Source organism: Rhinatrema bivittatum, chromosome 11, assembly GCF_901001135.1.
Source record: "Rhinatrema bivittatum chromosome 11, aRhiBiv1.1, whole genome shotgun sequence".
Classification (NCBI taxonomy): domain Eukaryota; kingdom Metazoa; phylum Chordata; class Amphibia; order Gymnophiona; family Rhinatrematidae; genus Rhinatrema; species Rhinatrema bivittatum.
The window spans coordinates 59,724,660-59,748,972 of record NC_042625.1 but is presented as its reverse complement, the minus strand read 5'-3'; the positions used below and the strand labels follow the sequence as shown (position 1 = coordinate 59,748,972).

Sequence of the window (24,313 nt, the reverse complement as noted above, 5' to 3'; positions counted from 1 at the left end):
TTGCTTTGGTTGTTTCCCTGAAGATTGTAAGTTAGGAAATATTTTTGTTCTCTCTTTTGTCTTCTGCATTAAAGAGCATCAACTATAAGTGCAGCTAGCGTGCTTTTTGTTAGACCCTGGCACCAGCTTCCAAACAGTTGGACCAGGCCGCTTCCTCGGGTGATCATTTACTCTGAGCAAACAGCTCCTGACAGTGCACCCCCCAGCCTGACATCTGTTGTCACTATGATTCAAGCCCGGGTAATCAATGGCACTCCCTGCTCCAAGTGCCTAGTCTCCAGCCATCATTGTAGACCTTGCCTTAACGAGTCTGGTATTGGTAGCATGACAGAATAGTCTTCGGACTGGGGATTTCACCTGGAGAGCAAAGCCTTCTGAAGAGGTGCATATGAGCACTTGCCCAGGGCACCAGATCCAAGGCCACTGCCATGGATCTAAGTTTGGAGATAGGACCACACTATCAGTTTCCTGGACTTACCTAATGACCAGATCTGACTACACAACTTCTGAATTCTCTGAAATGTGAGGTATAGATGACGTTCCTTCATATCAACGTGAGCCCCCAGATACTGAAATGGTTGAAGAGTGCTCTTCAAAAAAATGGATAATCTACTCCATCCTGTAACACCTGGATCACTCTCTGAGAGGCCAAAATGCTCTCCTGAAGGGATTTCATTATTATCAGCCAATCATCCAGGTCTGGGTGCACTAAAATACCTTTCTTGTGCAGTGCTGCTGCTGCCACCCTCACCTTTAATAAGGGCCTTGGTGCTGTGGCTAACCCAAATGGCAGGGCCTGAAAGTAAACATTTCAGCCCAGTACCACACACTGCAGAAACACAAAGGATCCCCTCAGATTTGGATGTGAAGGTATGCGTCCATTAGGTCCAAAGATGTCAGATATTTTCATTTCTGCACCACCATAATCACCGATCTTCAGGTTTCCATCCAGAAGTGGGCTGCTTTCAAAAGGTTATTGACCCACTTCAGGTCCAGAGTAGGATGGAAGGACCAGTACTCCTTAGGGACAAAGTAGATAGAATAGCATCCCAGTCAATTCCCAATCGCTGCCACGGCTCACTACCACTGAGAAGGCCCTCTGCATCAAGCTGCTTTATTTTTTTCAGCCCTTAAAGCATAAGGACATAAGAAATTGCCATGCTGGGTCAGACCAAGGGTCCATCAAGCTCAGCATCCTGTTTCCAAAAGGGACAGAGAAAGGAAGGAAAGTAGCCAAAAAAAAGAGGAGTAAGCAAACAGGGGAAGAAGGGAGGGAAATAAAAACAGGAGATTACATCCCCCAAAACCCCACCCTGGAAGCTCCCTGGTATTAAAAGTGATTCCTTCTTTCTGTGGAATGAGGTATCAGCTATGGAGGCAGTCCCTCTTTAGTTTAAATCTCCATTGATTTAAAAAAAGGTAGGCACTCTGATCTACTGAGGGAGGGAGAACACAAGTCTTTCACCTCAGGAGCCTAGAAACTCTCCCTGTTCAGCCTTACAGATCCAAACCCACAGCACAGTATGCTTATCAACCATCTGCTGGAGACCCGAGAATACTGGCAGGCTGGAATCAGCATAGAGGTATAGAAGATGTGATATCAGCGAGCTTGTTGATCTTGTCTCAATCTGCTGAAGGGAGTGTATAACCCACTTGTTCAGCCTAGACTAGTCTGACTGGATGAACAGAAACTATAATTTCAGCAATTGGGACATGCTTGTCCTTGTCTGCGGCATGGAAGAAAGGAAAAGTGAGAATTAAATGACATAGCTGGTCTGGTTTTCAGGATATCCACAATGGATATGGATAAGGTACATTTGCACATACTGGTGCAAATGTGCCTTATCCATATCCACCCCTCGTTCAATTGCATCCATATTTTGCACCCCTCGTTCAATTGTAAACCATCATGATGTGATTGTATCATGAATGCCGGTATATAAAAAACTGAAATAAATAAATAAATATGTGGAACACTTCAGTTTCAACTGACTCTTTCAACTTGATGCTTCTCTTTATTTACTTGCCTACTATTTGGATTGTTTTGCATATTACCACCCCACGCTAGATAAAGAAAAAGGTTCAAATGGAAAATAATCCCGAGGACTGACCCCAGACTTTCAACATCGGGATCCAATGTAATGCAACGCTACCCACAGTTCCTTTAAAGATGACAATGTGACAATATCTGTGCATTATTCATTTTGCTGAGCCAGTTGAAGTTTCACGGTGTTAACCTCATAAATTTATGAGTAGCATGAATGTGCTCATGCTATTCATAAATTTATAGTGTTAGAGGAAAATAAGCAGTATATCAGCACTTTCAAATAAATAATAAATAAAACATATCTCTGAACATATTGCTGAATACTCCCCAGTACCATTACACTAGAATTAATTTAATATAGTTCTAATAGTTTGTCCATATCCCATATCAATTACATTGGCTCTTGCTACCACTGGCATCTTATACCAGTGTTTTCCAACCCTTTTATGCCTAAGGCACACCTCCATTAACAATAATGGTCAAAAGATGAGCTAGGGAAGCACTAAAATTCCCAACAGTCCCTCTTCCAAATTTTCAAATAAAGGGAGACAGTAGTGGAGACACATAGGAAACTTCACAATGGACCAGTTCCCTCTATATACATGTCCAGGATAAGGGAAGTTGATGTGGTGTGGGCAGCTGGCTCAGTTAGGGACCTTGGCTGCTGTTTCCAACACTCAGACTGAGTTGCATCCAGTGCTTGGTGCATGCTCTCTCTGTCTCACTCAGGGGCTGGAAGGCCTCAAAGGATGAGGCACAGGAAGGGGAAGATGAGGAGGCGCTGTGTGCGCTCAACAAAGTGGATCACTGCTATCTATGCCCTGCATAATGCTAATTAATTAACACACTTTAGGGACTGATGCTGTAGCTAGGAAAGAGAGGGATGCCTGACCACACATTCTCAGACAGGAGTTCCTACATATTTAAGACCCACCACTGGGGTTTCTTGTTTATGCGAGGTGCTGAGAGCAGAGCCCAGGGGTTTACCTGGATCTACGCATGAGGCAGTGGTGATTTTGACATGGCACACCTAATCAAGTCTGAAGGCACACTGGTTGGGAAACACTATCTTGTACAAATGGGATGCATGGGGTAGCCTTCCAAATGGAACTTTTTCTGAGGTCCTATAGCTTGCTCCGTGTACCAGCTGAATAGCAGCGATGATCTTGGGTAGATACTTACATCTTCTCACCACACTTCAGCAGGGATAGGGTAAGAATAGAGAGAAAAAAGATTTGGGGGGGGGTGTCACATGAGTTACAGCAAGGTAATTAATCATGTTAAATTTAGCAAATTTTCCAAAATTAGAATTTTCTCACAGATATATATATATTTCACTTTTAAATATATAATTTGGATACAAAGAAGTCTGCAACTATTTGAAAATAATTTAATTTTAAGTAGCAAAATCTACTCATTGCAGCACACTCTAGCCCTTACCTATACAATTTAAAGACTTGTGATTTATTTAGAGTCACATCTACATAACTTGAAATATTTCCATTTCAGTGCATTGCAGTAAAGCAAAGTAGTAACATGCAGGAAACAGGACAGTGCATTCTCACTTTGAAAACAGGTAGATCATCTCTTCTAGTCATGAAATGCAGCATCTACCTGTCAAAGAGTGCTGAACAAGGAAGTGGATGGAAAAAAAAACCAACCCATTCATTGCAGTGGCTAAAACGGTTCATGGGATGCTTGTTGCATTGCATATTAGGAAATGGAACACACAATATCAAGACAACTTTCATGATTCTTGACATTACATTGTAGCTGTGCCAGATCCTAAATGTAACAAACATATATGGAAATAGCTGCTAGGAAGAAGAAGGGTCTGGTGCACAAGATACTGCAACACCAAACAACCTTCTATTATCCTATTGAGTGGTTACCATCCCAGTACTCGGACTACCTGACCAACCAGATTTACAGGATGTTCACAGAGAATATGCAGAAGATATATTTGCACATAACACGTCTGAAAACCAATCTGGCCAAGTGGTCCCCAAAAACTAAATTAAGAACCACTGATCTTATTCAGAGCGGTTTCAATATAAGCATATATTATATAAATTCTTAATCTGATTTTTTTTTTTTTTTTTACTATGATCTCACAGACTACGCAGATATATACACTCCGATTTGCTGCAGATCTCAGTAACAAGCATTATCCCAACTTAGCCCTCCCAAGAGAAAACCTTTAAATAAAATAACTCCCCAAAAGACTTTTTCAAGTTGCAATAGTAACACTGCTTAATTAACCATTTAACAGATGTGCAACAGAGAAATCTGGGGACATAGCCCATCAAGTGACAGTGGCTGTTCTTATAGAGAATAGTGCTCTCTGCTCCTAGTAAATCACACCAACCCTGGTGCACAATAGCTAACAAATTTGGGGCTAGCCAAGGCCAGCTGTCAAGACTGTCTACATTTACAGCTATTTCCAGGTGAGCTAGTAGAGCTGAAACGTGCCCAAAGTTAAAAGGATAACTGTGTCTAAGGGTAATAAACATACTGGCCCTCAGCCTTTTCCCCGTTGTAGAGTGTATGGCAGAAACAAAAGGGAACACTGAAGCACTGGCAACAAATGTGTACAATTATGTTTATTTTCATTTCTTTGATTTATATTCCATTCCTTTCAGACACTTCATAGAGAGGCATGCCTTGTTTTTAAAAGTTGCTCCTTTTCTTTTGTCTTGGGACGATGACACAGACAATAGTTTCATTTTTGTGTAGGTTTTATAGCCAAGAATGGGCTCCTGACCAGGGCACTGACAGCAGCACTTAAATCAGTTTTGTACTCGTATAAAAGATTGTATTTAGGCACCGATGTCAGCATGGTGAGCAGGAGCCCATGGCCAATAACTACAAATCATTAAAGAAAAAGAATCAATACTGAAATAAGTCACTAGTGTTGGTATCTGAGGTATCTGCTCCACAAATCGTTGCAAGCTGGGGAAAAAAGTGCTTCAATAGGTACCTATCACCTTTAAATAATAGTTTTGCTTTTCAGATGTCCTGCCAGCAGAGAACAGCACGATCTTGAAAAAAGAAAAGTTAAGCTCATAACTAGGTCAGAAGGGCAGAAGAGTGAAAGGTTTGCTGTGCGGCAGAGTACGCAGGTGCTGCAGTAGGAGCACGAGGACGCCATTCCACTCCTGCAAGCAGTCACGTGCAGATACCACACCTTTTTTGAGCCAGAGTGACATATGGCGCATTGTACCACATTCATGCCAGAGAATCCTGGGTGCTAATTATTTATCATCCTCCTTCAGGCTACACCTATTGTGAGACCAGTAGCTCTGAGCTCAGCACGTTTCCCCATGTGCCTTCTTCAAAACTGTATGAAAAAATTAGTACCAGTTGGCTTGATTATCCAACAAATTTCCCCCACAAGGATACACAGACCCATAATCGGTGGATGGCATGGTACCCTCTTTATGGGTGCCATGGCAGCTGAAAATTCTACTCATTTCCTATTCATCTCCTTGCTGCCATCCTTCCCCGGCAATTACATGTTTGTGCCAAATGGTAGCCTCCCAAAAGACAACAGTCCCCACAAAGGTCTGGGATAACCTTACATGAACATTTCCTCTAATGTAGCTGCAAAATTGTTTTCTTGCAATCTTAAGCACACGCATGCTCAGATCAGGCACCATTTCTTCAGAAAATGACACTTGTTAATTCTGTGTGTCAGGCTCAAACTACTCTCTCTTCTCCCCTTCCTGCTCTCATATATCCAAGCCCACTTCTGTAAGCCCCCAATCCATTTTTCTTCTCCTCAACCAATCTCTCTCTCCTTCGGTCTGCATTTCTCTCTCCCTCATGTCCATGCATCCTTTTCCCAGCTCATTCCATTCTTGGCCTTCTGCTTTTCGGTCCTAACCAGTTCCAGTTATCAGTCAGCACTCACCCATTTCTTTCTGCTCTTTGCTGGCAGCCCATTTCCTGTCATGATTTCATCAATAGCTGATGCACTTATAGCGATAGGCAATGGCCATTAGATGCCCTGGCAGTGCACTGGGGTATGACCTGGGGGGGGGGGGGGGGCACAGTCATGCAGCTATAAGGGACACCAAATATGACAAGTATCTATTGCTTGTTAAAAGCAATTAGCAATGCTTTCTGCAATGGTGGGTAAAGATGGTCCGACACTGGATTATCCCAGTTTTACAAAAGAGAAAACAAGGGCTCAATGAGGAAACAAAAGACGATCATATGAGGCCTCCATTTAATTTATTTTCAGATTAACATTGTGGGGCAAAAGTCAGAACCTAATCCAGGTCTGCACAAAACTGCAGTTCAGTATGAAGCTGGAGGGTGGAAACTTGTCAGATACTGCTTTTTCCTGGGCTGAGATCTTGCACATAAACTGGAAGAGTATCCCCCATCATATGAATATAACTGAGGATGGGAAAAAAAAAAGTTAAAATGTCCATTCTGATTACCCTGAAGACGCCACAACAGAGGACCTATAAAATTTCCAAACATTGCTTTTCATCTAATCAAATAAAGCAGATTTTATGTAGATAGCAAAATGGGTGAATTATGTTTTTGCTCGTTTCATCCAAACCTTTCCCCTAAATTCCACCTTGAAAAAAAATCTGCTATATTCGACATTTGTTGCTAATTTTTCTGCCTAGTTTTAGTTGTGAATCTTTCTGTAAGTCTCCAATAATTGGAGAACCTGCTGACCACCTTTCATTCTGATATTTTGAGACCAGTTTTCTTTCTACCTCTTAGTCATTTAGAAAAGAGTTTGTGCTCTTCCATGGCAGAGAGAGATCAAGAGCCATTAATCAGAGATTTGCTGCATAAAACAAGCAGAAGTGTGCGCTGTGGCCCTTCCATAGCAGCCTGGTTCAACAGGATTACAATGAGGATGGCTGTTCTGTATCTGGGAGGTGCTAAACTTTTAAGTATCTTTTATAAGGAGCAAAAGCCCAAGGGAAAGGCTCAAGAAGTTAAACAGGGTCGGCAGCATAGTGTTACCTCTTAAAGAGGAAGAAGCCCATTGCTAGGCCCCAATGAATCTAAAGATACTATTTACCAATTTAGTCCACTATCAGAGGTCCAAAAGAGACAACTTGCAGATAAGCTTGATTTTATTGCCCGTTTCACCCCTGATGACTCTTTTCAGTTGTATTTTGTGGCCACAAGGCCATGTGGTCCCACTTTAAATTACCCACCCCGTTAACTTCAATGACGGAATATGTGTATAAGCCTAATCATGGAAAAATACTCTCAGTTCATACATCTGCTGTCTTTTCAGCACCCATGCAAAATCAATATCTTGCAATAGGTGTAGTTTGTATCGGGGGCTTGGTGCTCCCCTACTTAACTTTAAACTGGCCTCAAACTCCTTCCCCAAAAGATGGTTGGTTAGTCCTTCAAGCAATTCTGATTGTCCGACGACCCATGCTAATTTCTCGCTTATGTTAAAAGGTATGCACGTGAAGCCTGTGGGTCTCTGTAGGGGTAAATAAGGTATGAGCAGGGGTGGTATGGTTTCAAGATTTCAGTCACTATTTTAAAGCAGGCATGAAAAAAAGTCCCTGTTCACCCAACACTTGCAATGCAATGCTTCATACCATGCTTTGGGAGGTCCATCAGGCATGCCATCCTACGACCGAACACTCAGCTTTTCTCTGCAATGTTGTCAGCACTGGGAGGGGGGAGGATCCCATCAAGCAGATTTAATGTTGAAGAGATAACCAAGTCCCATGACTCTAGAGGTCAGCAGGTAGCCGATACTGGATTCCAGTTACTCCCCCTGCTGGAGCCAGATCCTCCCCGTGTGAATGCAACTTCTGCATCCCAGTCCCATAACATATTGTATCAAAACCAACACAACCCTGCAAGCTCTTCAGTGACAAAGGTTGGGAGAGATTCTAGCACTAACCTTTCTTAATGGATCACCATTCATGCCTATATGTTGTCAGTAATAATCACTAGTATTAGTAGCGGTATTTATCAGAAATATACCAAGTGCAGAACTGACTTCCAGTATAAAAAGCTGGAGAAATAAAATTTGCTCCCATAATCCCTTGCAAGGTGCAGAATATATTAACTGCCGCTCAGCCTTCCTGCTGTGGTGGGGTGGCAGTGATATCTTTGCCAGTGTTGTATCTTTTCTGAACTGTGTCGCAGGTAAGCTCCATGTCACCGGGATAGCGCACCTGCAGCTCCTCATTTGCAAGGTAGTGAGTGCCAGTAAACTCTGAAAAGTAGTGTCCAATTTCCGGGTGAGGGATTTCTTGCGGTTCCAAGTTATATTCCAGATTTTCTGTTGAACAGGAAAAGATCACAGGTTCAGGGACACTGATAACATGGCTGATTCTATTAACTCATTTCACGTGAGTCACCGAATGCCTTTCAGACGGCAGTCATACAACTGTTTACTACCCTTGCATCTCCCAATTTCTTCAAAACAAAAAAATAACCACATCAGTAGGTAAAAAAAGAAGAACAGGAAGGCTTAAACAGTTTCCTTATTTCTGGAAAAGATGGTGCCATGCTGCTAGTTTAGTGCTTTGAAACCTTCAGGTTCCTCTGGAATTACTAAGTCTTTTGTGTTCAGTTGCTTCCTCCTGCTGCACTGGGGCTGCAGGTATAAGTGAGAAGATACCAAATGAGCTTACATTTGGTTACCCAGGCATATTTTTCCCTTCTATTTTACTCCTTCCAGTCCTTCCACGGACAGCTCTCTGGCTGAGGGGCAGGGACTGCAGTTCTTTTCAGAACCAACCACAAATATGTCCCCATATAAGGCAGTAGGTGCCACTTTTAAGCATTAGCTGGGAATAGTGGGAATCCATTCTGCCAGTCCTGGGCAGTACAAGAAAGAGATGCTGGGTCTGAAAATCAAATCCGAATGGACCAGCTAATCAGGGCCCCTGGGATTACCAGTGAGAACAATCATACGCCTCAGCCACACAAATAGGAATGAGGGACCAAGCTGGTCCCAAAAGCACACATAGAACATTTTTGAATATTTGTTTCTTGATGCAATAAAACACATTAGCACCTTAAAACAATTCAGATTTTTTCAGAACAGATATGAGTACTAAAAAGAAAGGTCCATCAAGCCCAGCATCCTCTCTCTGACAGTCGCCAGTCTGGGTTCACAAGTACCATCAAATCCCCAATAGTTGATCTGTTACAGTGGTATTCACTCCCAGCATTCAAGGGCCACCAACAGGTCATGTTTTCAGGATACCCCTAATCAATATGCATGAGATAGAGTTGCATACACCTGCCTCCATCGTATGCAACTGTATCTCATGCATCTTCATTAGGGATAAGCTGAAAACCTGCCTGCTGATGGCCCTCGAGGACTGGGAGTGAATACTATTGATTATTAATTGTACCTCACTCTCAGAGAGAAGCACTGGCTTTCTCAAGTCTACTTGCTTAGTAACCGTTTATGGAGTTTTCCTTCAGGAACTTGTCCAACCCTTTTTTGAACCAAACTGTCAGTTACCTTGACCACTTCCTTTGGCAACAGATTCCATAGCTTGATTGTGTGCTGAGTAAAAAAAAATATTTCCTACGATTTGCTTTAAATTTGCTGCTTGCTAGTTTCAGTTTTGCTCTCTATTCCTTCCAAATAATTCCTAATATTCTATTTGCCTTTTTGACCATTGCCACACATTGAGCTGAAGATTTCAAAGTATTGTCCACAAGGACTCAGATGTCCTTTTTCTGGGTGATGACTCCTAACAAATTTAGGATCGTGTATCTATAGTTGGGATTATTTTTCCCTGTGTGCATTATTTTGCACTTGTCCACATTAAATTGATTCTGTTATTTAGATGCCCAGTCTCCTATTTTCACAAGGTCCTTTTGCAGTTCTTCATAAACCACTGCTGTTTTAACTACTCAAAACAATTTTGTGTCATCTGAAAATTTGATTACTTCATTCATTGCTCCTTTCTCCAGATTATTTATGTAATATGAATATGTATGTAATATGAATATGTATGTAATATGAATATGTAATATTTAGTCCCACCCTCTATTTCCTGTCTTTAATCCAAATACCAATCCACAATAGGACACCTCCTCCAATCCCATGACCTCCCGATTCCCTGAAGTGCATCTCTGGGGGGGGGGGGGACTTTGTTAAATGCGCTCTGAAAATCCAAATACACTACCAGCTTACTTTTATCCACATTTATTTATACTTAAAAAAAAAAAAAGTCTAGGAAACAGGTAAGACAAGACTTCCCTTTGCAAAAACCATGTTGACTCTCCCCCATTAAATCATGCATATGCGGCCCGGTGATAACCGCAGGTAAATTAGCAGCCGCGGGGGGACTCAACCTACCATGGCTACCGGGACGCAGTTGTAGGCGGCTTCATTTACCAAGGTGGTAAGGGAAACAGCTGTGGCCTGCGTGAGAGCCCTGCAACAGGCCATTAGCAACTGTGGGCTAAGAAGAGCAGTGTCCGGTCACCTGAATGTAACAGAGCTGCCACTGGGGGAAGCCTGTAGCCATGAGAAAGGGGGCTTGGTGCAGTCCCAAAGAGGGTCACAGATAGACCAAAAGAGGCTGGGCCTTCATTAATCGAGTGCCTTCCTGCCTGCCTCCCCATCTAAGCAAACAAAAGAGGAGAAAAGTATAACAATACAATATATAATAAAGAACTAGCTGCACTGTAAAGGGGCATGAGGAAAGTCTGCAGGTGTGGAACCAGTATAGAGTTACTACTGTCAACTATATTTAGGTCTGAGGACTGCGTAAGTCAAATAAAAGGTGTGTATGCATTTGAAAGAATGGGTGTTTTGGGTAGTTGCTTGGGCAGAGAGAATGCTAATAGATTTATCTACTTTTAGGACAATAGCTGTTTGGGATTTTGTCCCTATTTATCTTCTAGAGATCAAGGAGAAATTAATTCTTGCTTGATAATTTCCTTTCCTTGAGTCCAGCCAGAACAGTCCAGATGCATGGGTTTATGCCTCCCAACCAGCAGACGGAGACAAAAAATAACAGGTTTGCAGATGTCACCCTACACAGCAGGGGTGGCCAACCTTTCATGCACTAAGAGCCAAGGAATCAGAATGCAGAGTACCAAAGAGCCTCACGTTTTTAAGAGATGGGAGGGTTCCCTTTGAGGAGCAGGGCTGTTGAAAGGCGTGGCAAGTAGGGCGACTGCCCAGGATAACAAGCTGAGGGAAGACCTCACTGCTCTTTTGAGTCTGTATGTGAGTCCAAAAAAGTGGGAGGGGTTGCCAAAAGCCCAGTGCACTGTTTTGTCTGCATGAGGGGAGAGGAGTCCCCAATAACGAGCTCTCATTTCCTTATCCCTGCCAGTATCTCTCTCGCTCTCTCTCAATCCCATCCTATACCTATCAATTTCAATTCTGCCACCAGACTGACTCTCTCTCTCAATTTCCCCATCAATCTCTCTCTCTCCCTATCCTCCACCTGTCTATGATCAGCATCTTCCTCTCCTCTCTCTTGTCCATGCTCTACCCAATGTCTCTCTCTCTCTCGCTCTCATGCGCAATCCCTCCATCCTCTTCCTCTTTCAGCAGCCCTTGCATAACATCCCTCACATCCCACAAGAGCTACGATGGGGGCTCGACAGTTCCTACATAACTCCTTCTGTTCCCTTCTTTCCTCACTCTCTGCCCAGCATTAGTAACCCCCTTGACACCCTTTCTTTTCCCTCAGCCCCAGCCCTATCTCTTCTCCCCTCCATCTCCTCCTACCTAAAAGCTCTATGCCACTCATTTTCACCCCACCCCTTTCACCAGCTCTGGTTCTGTCACACACCATCGTCATTACCTCTGCCCCACTCTCACCCTGACTCTATCATCCCTAATTACCACCGCTAGCTTTCTTGCACTGCTCTGCCATTTCCCCAGTTCTTTTGAACCTATTCCCATTCCTTGCTTTCTCGTGCCCCATCCATTTTCCCCACACTATTTCACCCTCAGATGGCTCTCATGCAATTCCCTATCCTGGTCCTCTCTCTCTCTCCCCACCTTAGCCATGGGCCCCTCTACTTGCTGCAGAACACATGACAGCATGTACCTTGGGGAGGACAGGAATAAGTGCCAAACAGTGCAATCTGCATGGTTGACGTCAGGGAGATTGTAAGGAAGATGATATTCACCCTCTCCTCACCTTCCCCACAACAATCAGCTACACCTTGTGTAGTCCAAAAGCATTCAAAACCCTGCCTCTCTCTTCCCAGCATTCATCCCCCTCATCAACTCTCCCAACATTCACCCCTTTTCATTTCACTCCCCTTGAAGTGTTCATTCCCTCGAGGACTGCTCTTCCCAGCATTCATATCCCTCACCTCTCACAACATTCACCATTTCTCACACTGCCTCCCCTCTCCCCAAACATTCAACCCCTTTCAGCATTTAGCTCCCTTACCTCACTGAAATCATTTTGGCCCGACTGGAGCTCTGGGTGCCTCTCTCCTAGCCTCAGCTGTTAGCTGAATCCAAGTCCTGTGAACATAGTGATCCACTGGGCCTGGAGTAGTGTCCACTCCAGTTTCTTTCTTCTGGACATCACAACATTAAAGGATCCTCTGTTCCAGGCAACAGGTGCAGTGGGGGTTAGATAGGATGGGGAGGGCTGAAGCAGGGAGCTGAGTGGCTCTTCCTTGCTGTCCTGTCCTCTAGGATTGCTAGCTGTAGACAAGAGGAGAGAGGCGGAGCAGGGATGAACAGAGAAAAGTATCTGTTCCTTGCTCCAGCCCCTCCCTACTGTTTATGCTGCAGTCTGCAGCACACAGGCTGATTCAATAAACTCCGTGGGAGAGCCGGCGCTCCGGAGTGAGTGCTCGCTTTCCCGACGTGCGCCCAGGCAGCTCTCCCGGGCGCGCGATTCTTTATTTAAGTTAGGGCCCACGCTAATAAGGAGGCGGTAGGGACACCAGCACAATATAAAACGAGACACATCCTCATGAACCACTGGCCCCTGTTCTGAGTCAACAACAGCGGATCCTGAACAGCATACTCATTAGATCTTCATACCAGAGACACTTTGGCCAATCGGGAACTACTAACAACACTAGCCCCTGATGCCAAAGAATCTTCTGCAGGACTCTGTCCACCAAAGGTCACGAAAGGAACACCTAAAGAAAACTCCGAATTGGCCAGTCTTGAATCAGGGCATCCAAACCGGATGATCCTCTTACCTTTGTTCAGCTGAAAAATCTCTGCACCTTTGCATTGCTGCTGACCACCATCAAGTCCACCACTGGCTCTCCCCATTGGACACAACCTGGGAGAATGCCTCCTGGGACAGACTCTCTTCTCCAGGGTCTAGCCTGTTGCAACTGAGGAAGTCCACTTGTATAGTCTCTACTCCTGCTATATGAAGGGTGGAGAGCCCTTTTACATGCTTCTCTGCCCAATCTAACCACAGATTTACCACTTCCGCCACATGCTGATACCTGGGCTTCTTCCCCCCTTGGGAAAACACATATGCCACCACAGTAATGGCCAACAAGATCCTGACCGCCTGACCCTGAAGAATGGGATCAAACCGAAGAAGTGACAACCTTAATTGCTATGGTTTCCAGTCGATTGATAGACCATTTTGTTTCTTTTGGATTACAAGTGCCGTGAGTCACTAGGCCATCATACTGAATGCTCCAGCTCCAAAGACTGGCATCCGAGGTCACCTGTACCCAAAATGGAAGATTCATCCACTTCCACTTTTAGGTTCTTTTGTACCCGCTACCAAGGTAAAACTCTCCCTGACTTGCGTTGTCAGAGAAAACCTCATGGGACTGAGAAAACCACTTTGAGAGTAAGGACCTCTGCAAGGATTTCATGTGTGCCCTTGCCCAAGTAACTAAATCCAAGGGAATCCAGTACCTTAGAAAGTTAATCCACATCACAGATCTCTGAATCCTCAATAAACCATACACTTAATTCTGCAACTTCTGGATCATTATGTCTGTCAACCGGATCTGACCTTCCCTGGTGTCTATTCGAACCCCCAGGTACTCTAGGGATTGGAAAGGTAATAAGCTGCTCTTGTCAAAATTGAAAACCAGCCCAGGTACAGAAAGATTTCTAAAATCTAGAGAAGAGGATTAGACACAAGGCAAAAACTATTGACTTTTCTGAAATATTACCTGTTCATGGAAAAAGAAAGGGACAGGCTATGTCACATAGATAATTCCAATTCCTGGCTCAAAATCTAGTGTAAGGAACGTGGTTTTGGATACACTGGAGGTTGGGGACATGTATGGAGCAATAAAAGATTATATGGTAAGGATGGCCTACATTTGTCTGTGGCAGGAAAGAGGATGGTAAGTGAAAAATTCAGGTCATACATTATCAGGCATTTAAACTAGAAGAAAGGGTAGCAGGAGGTGGCCAGTGAATTTGGCATGTCACCCCCAAGCAATACAGGAAGTGGGAAGAGAAAGTAACAAAATCAATCAGTTCAAAAAAACAGAAAAGGTGACTAGCAAGAGCAATTGGAAAGCTATGACTACAAATGCTCGTAGTCTGAACAATAAAATCCCAGACCTGAGGGCCCTAATGGTAGAGACGGAATTGGACATTGTTGCTATTACCGAGACATGTTCACCGAGTCTCATGATTGGGATGCGGACATCCCGTACTATAACTTACTAAGCAAGGACAGAGAGGACAGAAAAGGGGGAGAAGTAGCTCTTTATATCAAAAACAATATCCAAGCAACTGAATTGCAAGGGCATGGGGTAAAGAAGTTGCATTAGGGACTGTCCTTAAAAAAAAAAAAAAAAAAAATGATGCTGCTTCCAATTTTACTGGTGTGATCTACAGGCCCCCAACTCAAAAGGAAGAACTGGACAGAGATCTGATCGAGGACATCCAAAGGTGGGAAAGTAGGGAGAAGTATTGCTCATTGGAGATTTTAATCTGCCAGATGTGGTTTGGAGCATCCCTTCTGTGGAATCTACAAAAAGTAGACTAATAGTGGATGCTTTTCAAAGGGCTCTGCTCAAAAAAATGGTAAAAGAACCCAACAGGGAGTGTGTGATCCTCAATCTAGTGCTCTCTAATGGGGATGTCTCTGATGTTCGGGTAGAGGCTCACCTGAGCACCAGTGACCATCTGATGGTATGGTTCAATATCACAAATAGGATACAGAGAAGTCACACAAAGATCCAAGTTTTGAATTTCACAAATACGGACTTTGTCAAAATTGGGAGGTACCTGGAGAAAGAACTGGAAGACTGGGAGAAAATGTGTGAGATGGAACAACAGTGAGACAAATTAAAAGGAGCTATTACAAAGGCAAGAAATCTATAAGTTAGGAAAGTAAACAAGAGTAAGAAGAAAAAGAAACTGATCTGGTTCTCAAAAGAGGTGGCTGAATAAATTAAGGCAAAAAGAACCGCATTCAAGAAGTATAAAGATTCCCAAAAAAAGGAACACAAGGAAGAAAATCTATTAAAACTGAGGGAGACAAAGAAAGAAATCAGGACAGCAAAAGGTCAAGAGGAAGAAAGGACTGTTAAAGAAGTAAAAGAGGTGACAAAACATTTTTCAGATATATCAGGGAGAGAAGGGAGGCCCGAAGTGGTATAGTGAAATTGAAAGGTGCAGAGGAGCATTGTGTGGAGCGTGATGAAGAAATGGCGGAAATATTAAACAAATTATGTTTGTACTTTTGTAAACTGCCTAGACGGGCATACATATGCCTTATTGTGCGGTACATAAAAACTTTTAAATAAATACTTCAGTTCGGTGTTCACTAAAGACACCCTGGAGAAGCACCGTTGCTGGTTGACAAGGCCGTAGATGGGGATGGGGTAGATGAAACTCAGTTTATAGAAGAGAATATATGGGAAGAGCTAGGAAAACTGAAAGTGGGCAAGGCCATGGGGCCGGATAAAGTTCATCTCAGGATACTGAGGGAGCTCACAGATGTGCTAGTGGGACCACTGAATGACCTGTGAAATAGATCTCTAGAAATGAGAGTGGTGCCACATGACTGAAGAAGAGCTGTGGTGGTCCCGCTTCACAAGAGTAGTTGCAGAGATGAGGCTGGAAACTCTAGGATTTAGCCTCACCTCTGAGTTGGGAAAATTAATGGACACTCTGCTAAGGAAATGATAGTGAACTATCTACAATCAGGAGGATTGCTGGACCTGAGGCAACATGTATTTACCAGGGGAAGGTCCTATCAGACAAATCTGATTGAATTTTTTTGATTGGGCGACTCAAGAATTGGATCAAGGAAGTGCACACAATATAATCTCCTTGGATTTCAGCAAAGCTTTTGGTATGGTCCTGCATAGGAGGCTTGTGAATAAAATAAGAAGCTTGAAGTGAGCACCAAGATGGTGGCATGGATTACAAACTGGTTAATGAATAGAAAACAGTGTGCAATGGTAAATGGAACCTAGTCTGAAGAGATATGAAGTGAAGAGCCACAAGGAACGTGTTGGGACCGGTTCTGTTCAATATCTTTGTGAGCGGCATTGCAGAAGGGATAGAAGGTAACGTTTGTCTATTTGCAGATTATACTAAGATCTGCAACAGAGTGGACACGCCAGAAGAAGTAGAGAGAATGAAATGTGATTTAAGAAAGCTTGAACAATGGTTGAAGATTTGGCAGCTGGGATTCAATCCCAAGAATTGCAGAATCAAGCATCTGGGATGCGGTAATCCAAAAGAGCTGTATGTGATGGTGAGTGAAAGACTAATGTGCACGGATCAAGAGAGGGACTTTGGGGTGATGTGTTTAGTGATCTGAAGATGGCGAAGCAATGTGACAAAGCTATAGTTAAAGCCAGAAGAATGCTGGGCTGCATAGAGAGAGAAATAACCAATAAGAAAAAGGAGGTGATAATGCTCTTGTACAGGTCCAGGTGAGGCCTCACCAAGGAGTATTGTGTTCAGTTCTGGAGACCGTATCTCAAGAGGGACAGAGACAGGATGGAGGCAGTCTAGAGAAGGGCAAACCAAATGGTGGGGGTCTCCATCAAATGACTTATGAGGAGATGCTGAAGGACTTAAATACGTATACCATGGAAAAGAGTTGGTGCAAGGGAGATAGGATTCAGATCTTCAGATACCTGAAAGGTTTTAATGATGCACAAACTTCAAATCCTTTCCATTGGAAAGGAAACAATAGAACTAAGGGTCATGAAATGAAACTTCAGGGGGGGATGACTCAGAACCAACGTCAGGAAATATTTCTTCACAGACAGGGTAGTGGATGTCTGGAATGCCCTTCTGGAGGAGGTAGTGAAGTCAAAAACAATCAAATAATTCAAAGGGTCATGGGATAAAGACGGTGGTTCCCTAAAGACTAGAGGATAGAAATTAAGAAAAGAGTGCATGAGGGTAACCTGCTCAGTGCGATAGTTACTATCCTTATCAGAAGCACGGGGATTACTACTCTCAACCATAAGCCTTGGCACTTTTGATGCAACCAACATGGGCCCCGGCTTTTATGGTTTGGGGGTACTGATATGCAGACATTAGGGAAGAAGCACAGGACTGCTTCTATGGCCAAGTCCAAAAGTAAAGCAAGTCAGCATTGCCTGAATTTTCTAAAAGGCTCCTCACCCAGTAAAAATGTTGCTAGCAGTAATTTTTGATGGGTTTGACAGTTGCTTGGTTTTTGATTGTAAATATTTCTACCTTTATAAGGACTGGGAGTAACTGCATGGACTACCCTTAAGAGAAACTTCGGGTGACCTACATGGCATGGTAGATATTATTTTATTTATTTATCGAGTTTTATATACAGTCATTCGGTTTCGCCATCATAATGGTTTACAAAAAAATATGAAGGTTTACAAGGTTAAGGAGGATAACAAGGTTTTCAAAATGTTCAAAAGGTTGTTAACATAGGGGCAACATATACAAGTTGGTTGCTGTTCATTTTTTTACATTTCAATTCTTTGTTGTAAAATATACTTGTGTTGAGTTTCATTTTTCTTCAGGTTAGACCAGAGGGGGTTGGCAAGAGAAGCTTGCTGGGCAGATTGGAGGGACCATCTGGGCCTTTTCTGTCGTCATTACTATGTTATTATATGTTACAGTCATAACATTTTAAAGATGAGTCATTACAGGCTCAAGGACAAGAATCCCATATTGTGCCAACACCACCTACCCAGTGGTCCCCCATCCAAATATTAGCCAATCATGACACTGTTCACTTTTAAGGGCCTACACATATCTAAGCCTGAGGGAGTACATCTGCAGTAACTTGGGCCAAGAGCTCTAAAGCAAGATACCAGGATCCAAATGTACTGGGATGGGCTAGAAAATCAGGACTAGTAAGAGAAAATGCTTACAGCTCTTTCTATGCATTATATTGCTGTAACCACAAGTACATGCTTCTCTTGTGATCCTACTTATTTATGTTTGGTTTTCTTGTCATCTTTGATACTGTAGTACTGAAAACATTAATGAAAATATTGAAAATGAAGCCCTCGCCCTCATAAAAAAAAGAAAACCAGGACTGCAAATAAAATATAGGGATGTGGAATAGGGTCAATTATACAAACTGAAGCTTTTGTTAAATTATAGGTAAGTCAAGAAATTTAGTTATGGAATGAAGTGTTCCACTGATTTAAGGAGAGCTTGGAACACCTTTAACAAAAAGTTAAAAATCCCAGTCAAGAATGTATTTATCCCAAACCATGCAGCAGCATTATATGGTGCCCTCTTGTGGCACTATTTTGCCATGTTCAGTTGGCACACAATATTCTATATAAAGTAACTATGATTCTGAAGGATTCTCATGTAAACATTTTGAGGTCCATCTTCAGACAGTCGGGATAGCTGGATAAACTTATCTGCTTAACTTTGGAGGTATATTCAATAGTGCAATTGCACTAACGAATACAGCCAGCTTTCTTAAAAGTTAGCCAGCTAACTATAGCCGCTATCTTTAGGACAGCTCTTTGGCTGACCAGTCTTACCCAGCTATGTCATCTGGCTAACTCTGAATATTGGACTTACCTGGTTAACTTAGCTGGCTAACTCAACTCCTCCCAGTTATGCCCTGCCATGACCCTAACTTAGTTGACTAAATTCTAGCCTCCTAACTTATTAGCCAGCTAGATTTTAGACAGATATGTGCCCAAATATTAATTTAGCCGACTAAATGCTTTTGAATGTGACCTCTGTTTTTAGTGTATCATAAATATTTATGAGACAAGCATAAAACTGGCTCCATTTAAACAGAGTTAACGTACATAACTTACTTATCCTGAAACTTGACCTGTTTGTGGCCCCAGAGGACTGCAGTTGGCTTGGTAAATAAGACAACGTGTTGGCTAATTTTGGAATACCTGACTTAAAATTGTAAATCTTGCTAAATTTGATTACGAATTTAAGCAAGAAATTGAATACATTTGGGAGAGTTGAAGAGTCAACTCAGTAAAATTCAGATCCTTGAACGTAATGCAGCAGAGAATATTATTAATATTTTAATGAAATGTCATAAATCTGTTGTCAAGGCTGGGCCAGTTCAGTACTTATTAAATGGAGTTTCCTGTTAAACAGGCCATTGTCATGTCACTTTTTCTGAACACACATGTCGATTCACTGACCTTGAGCTGCGTATCGACAGGATCCATCCTCTACCAGCACATTGTAAAAAGGCTGACTGGGGCCATGGGGCAGGCTGTGGACACCCATGTTTCTAATCCACTCCAATCCCATCATACATGTAGGATCCCAGCCATAGATTACACAGCTGTAACCATATCTTAAACAGAAATGTAGAACTAAAATCAGGATCTGCAACTGGACAGTGATCATCACTTTAGCTTCATTCAGCCATTTGAAGTGGCCCTCAGTTAAGAGCCACCTGTCCCCTCCCCAATAACAAAAAAATACGATTCAAATGATTCTTCACTTGACACCACACAATAGGATAATGTCAACCCCACAAAAAAAATCAGCTGAACACATTTTAATCAATAAACTGCAGCTATGACCTCAAAGTTATAGACTGGTCTCAAATGGGCAGCATTAAGGACTCATTTCTGAAAACAATTTTGATTTATGAGAAACAAGCAACTCTATACAACTAATACAATTCTAAAGGAGTTAAAAAGATGCCGCCATCTTGGGAAAAGAGAAATCTTATTTTACATAGATGTGCTAGTAGGGTGGTTCATTGAGATGGTTCTCAACTTATGTGCCAGAACCAGAGTGAGCTCAGGAGACTTACAGCTGGGTCACAAGATATAAGCCAGCTTGGAGAATGAAGAGTAAGATGCAGGTCGCATATGGTTGTTTTAGACTGAAAATGCATCTCAAGCTCTAGAAACCCTGGGGTAGCCTGTGTGCAGTTGCTTGCAATGTCCCAGCTCCTTTGTCCTGTTACACTTCTCTGCACAATCAAAATGTACTTGTTACTAACATGTCAGACTCTGGACGCACATGCACTAGGCTCCTGAAGGAGCTGTAGCTTGTGGCCTCTAGCCAAAGATTTTGTTGCAATGGCTGGCCTAGATGAGATGCAAGGTGGAAGAAGAATTAAAAATTGGAATCACTTCTCCCACTCCCACTAAATACAAATGTAAGCTCCTGGCAGTGTAGCCTCTGTAGAGGTAGGTATTGATGAAGAAAGTCCAAAAAGCTATAGGAAACTGCCAGGTAGTGAGGAAGAAGGCGGAGTCTGCGTCTTCCTCAGTGGTACTTCCAGGGTTCTGTACAACTTAACAGGGAACCAAACTTTTTTACCACATATGTAACCTTTTATATATGTGTTTATATTAAGGATAGCAGAACTGGTTCATATTACATTCAAATATATCAAAACTCTGAATACTGGTACATACCAAACCGACTCAAGTAAGTCCACCTTATTTTGAAAAATAAATCAGAATTCAGTTCAAGCTGGATCATTACTGGAGTAAATAGGAGTCAAACATTTGTAGCTTGGGAGCCAGACTGGGTAAGGGTTTTTTCCATTGCTAATCTCTGTTCTACAGCCCTTGCAGAGACAGATCTGCCCTTCTGGCGTGTTGGAGAGCACAAGGCTGAAGACTGCACATGCACTCATGCACACACACACACACACTGGGGTACATTTTCATAAGCTTGGTCAGATCTTAAGCATATACAATAAAGTGTTACAGGTGAAAGTCATACATGTGCACTTAAGGGTGCAAGCTCATAACATACATACATTTGGCTGCAGAAAAGAAGCATTCCAATGCATGTTATGAATTTGTACACGTGATTAATATTTTCAGTAATTAAGCATACAACTGGCATGCCAAGAATATGTATCACTGTTTGCACCAGGTAAGGTTCAAAAACAGTTATATAGTCACATAATAACCAGATATTGTTCAAACCTAATTTATGTGGGTACTTTCTGCTTTGAAATCAGGTTGTTTTGTGCAGGCTGAAAATTACCAGGTGAATTTTCAGAGTTATGCATGAGTTAGTCATGTAAAAATAGCATGTACCTGTGTATAGATTTTATAAACCTTGTGAATACTTGCATATCGCACATCTAGGGGCGTGGTTCATAGTACACCTAGGCCTTTTGTGTTAGGCGATCCATACATTTTAATAAATGTAAATTGCAATTTTATAAGTGGTATACTTGCATACATTATCAAATTTGTACGTATTCTTCTGCACCTGCTGAATTGTGCAGTTGAAATCACATTTATCTTTTCTTTGCACTTTTTAGGTGGGGGTTCAAGGTGATATGCTAGAGGGTGATCTGGGAGAGGTACCTGCAAACTGGTGATTCCAAGTATGCACGCAACTGAACATTTTCAGAATTGTGTACACGAATACTGTACAATATATCCGGGTGTTTAATTCTGGGTTATTACACACAAATTGTTACATGTGTACTTTCAGAGTACATATATGAAGTATTATATAAACTGTGTGGCTCCTACCAGTTTATAAAATACTAGTATACATCTCCAAATGTCCATTTACATGCGCAGATGCTGGCCGTTTTGAAAATCTGGTTGTATGTGCGTAACTTTGCATTCTGGCACAACACTGAAAATATACTCCGTATACATACACATCGAACTGTACAACTGCACAGCCTTGCGTATTATTCTGAATATGATGTTTATAAACATTCTCTTTGGTTATACAAAATGTATATTATTTGTGTAATCTACCTTGAGCATTAGAACAGACTGGGCAACAATTCTTAGGATTTAATACAAAAGTTACTAGCAATGTAGTCCAACGTATAACATTCTGTCAATAACAAGAATACCACACGAGGTTCTACAATGTAAATTTGAGCCAGAAAATGAGTTTTAAGAGTGATCTGCACAAGATACCAACTGGTACCTTAAAATGCTGAAGGGGGGGGGGGGGGGGGGGGGGGATAGGGATAGGGGAGATTGCTGCAGTCACAACCAGAATGAATGGGGCTGCTGTTTCTTCTCTCAGGGCACAGAGTCTTGATCATACCTTTAATAGGTTCTGATATAAATGGCCAAACCAAGAATCTTTGTGTCTTTCACTTGCTACTTTGGTTCTGACATTAGTTTCTTACAAGTGAGGTATTCAAATTGGAGCACCACATGCATAATGGAGCAAAAACAGACTGGAAGGCAACTCAAGTAGAAATCAGTGTTTGGATGTATACTGCACACACCTCTTGTGTTTCATGATGAGTCCTACAGAGAAGCAAACATCTCCATGTTTCTCTTCAGCGCGCTCTTTGACCTCTGGTCCTGTATCTTGCTTCTTGCGTTCAATATGCTCAAGTGTGTGCTGAACTAAATACCCCACGGCTCCATGTTGTGATGGGTCCAAGGCCTGGATATGCTGCAGGATGTCTAAAACCTTTAACAGAAAAAAGTAAAATCAGATACAAAAAAATTGTCCATGCTCCTACATTCATGTACAACTTCCCTCCCATACCAACTCTCTGAAGGTTAAACAATGGAGTATATTGTAAATGCAGTAGTGTCAGAACTGTCATTTACATCAATTCACTGGCAACAATTACTGTAGTAACCTCTCACGATACCCATATACCAGCTATACTACAGAGTACTGCTTACCCTAACAGCTACACAGCACTAAAGTAACGTCTCCCCTCCTCACCCATGCCCATCTACCAGCTGCAGTAACTTTTCATCCATACTTATTTGCCAGCTGGTGGCTGTTGATAACAAATATTACTTAGTATATGTATTTTACTCCTGCCAACTAATAATCCTATTCTAGATTTCCTGTTTCACTGTGTACTGTGAACAATTAATAGTGGATAGCGAGCTCCCAAGCTGTTCTGAGACAGAACACACCTTTTCTGGCCAGATTCCCAGATGGAAGTAGAGTCGTGCTTGAAGCATGAGGTGCTGCACATTGTCGGGGTACATGGCAAGGTACAGATCCAAAGAATCTCTCAGCAGTTGGTAGGACGGATCGCTGCTTTCTCTACCAACAAAGAGATTTCAACAGTTTCTATTCTGATGGCACATCACTAAGGGTCTGATTTACTAAGGCCTTTTCTCATGCTGTATCAAATTCATTAGTCACGTATCATTTAGAAGGACAAGAACTGGAAACTGTCAAACAAGAAAGAGATTTAGAAGTAATCATATGGTAACACAGTAAATGATAGCAGATAAAGACCCAATTGGTCCATCCAGTCTACCAAGCAAATTGTTTAGGGTAGTAATTGCTGTTCTGTGCAGGTACCCCCCATGCAGAAACGTTCCACCCAAACTTAACCCAAGTGACCCAGTTTCTTCATTTTCATCCTCTAGCCATTAGGAAGTCTCTATGTTTATCTCCCCTTTTGAATTCCATTAGGATTCTTGCCTTCACCACCACCTCTTCTGGGAGGGCATTCCATGCATTCACACCCTTTCTGAAAAAAAAAAAAATTTCCTTACATTATTCCTGAATCTACCCCTTGGAGTTTCATATCATGACCCCTATTTCTACAATTTTCTTTCCATCAGAAAAGGTTTGATTATTATATATCATTTATACTTTTGGGTATTTAAAAGTCTGTATCATGTCACCCTGTCTCTCCTCTCCTCCAGGGTATGTATGTATGTATGTATGTATGTATGTACGTATGTATGTATCTATATCTAGATATATATATATATATATATATATATATATATGTCCCCCAATCCCATCTCATAAGACTTTTGGTGCAGATGCCACACCGTTTTGGTTGCTTTCCCTCTGGACCACTTCCATCTTGCCTCTATCCTTTTTTAAATATAATCCCCAGAACTGAACAAGGTACTGCAGGTGCGATCTCACCAAAGACCTGTACAAGGACATTATCGCTTTCTTTTTCC

General features: G+C 42.2%; 1 protein-coding gene across 1 annotated transcript in view; it reads right to left on the bottom strand.

Annotated features, from left to right (window-relative positions):
* Positions 1–4,080: 4,080 nt before the first annotated feature.
* The window catches only part of FBXO21 (F-box protein 21), a 58,799-nt gene continuing 38,566 nt past the window's right edge, over positions 4,081–24,313 (bottom strand). The window contains exons 9-12 of the mRNA XM_029619239.1: positions 23,297–23,427; positions 22,642–22,832; positions 19,595–19,752; positions 4,081–8,333 (exon numbers count right to left, since the gene is read on the bottom strand). Coding sequence (XP_029475099.1) covers positions 8,125–8,333; positions 19,595–19,752; positions 22,642–22,832; positions 23,297–23,427 — 689 coding nt within the window. The 3' untranslated portion in view covers positions 4,081–8,124. The remainder of the gene's footprint in view (positions 8,334–19,594; positions 19,753–22,641; positions 22,833–23,296; positions 23,428–24,313) is intronic.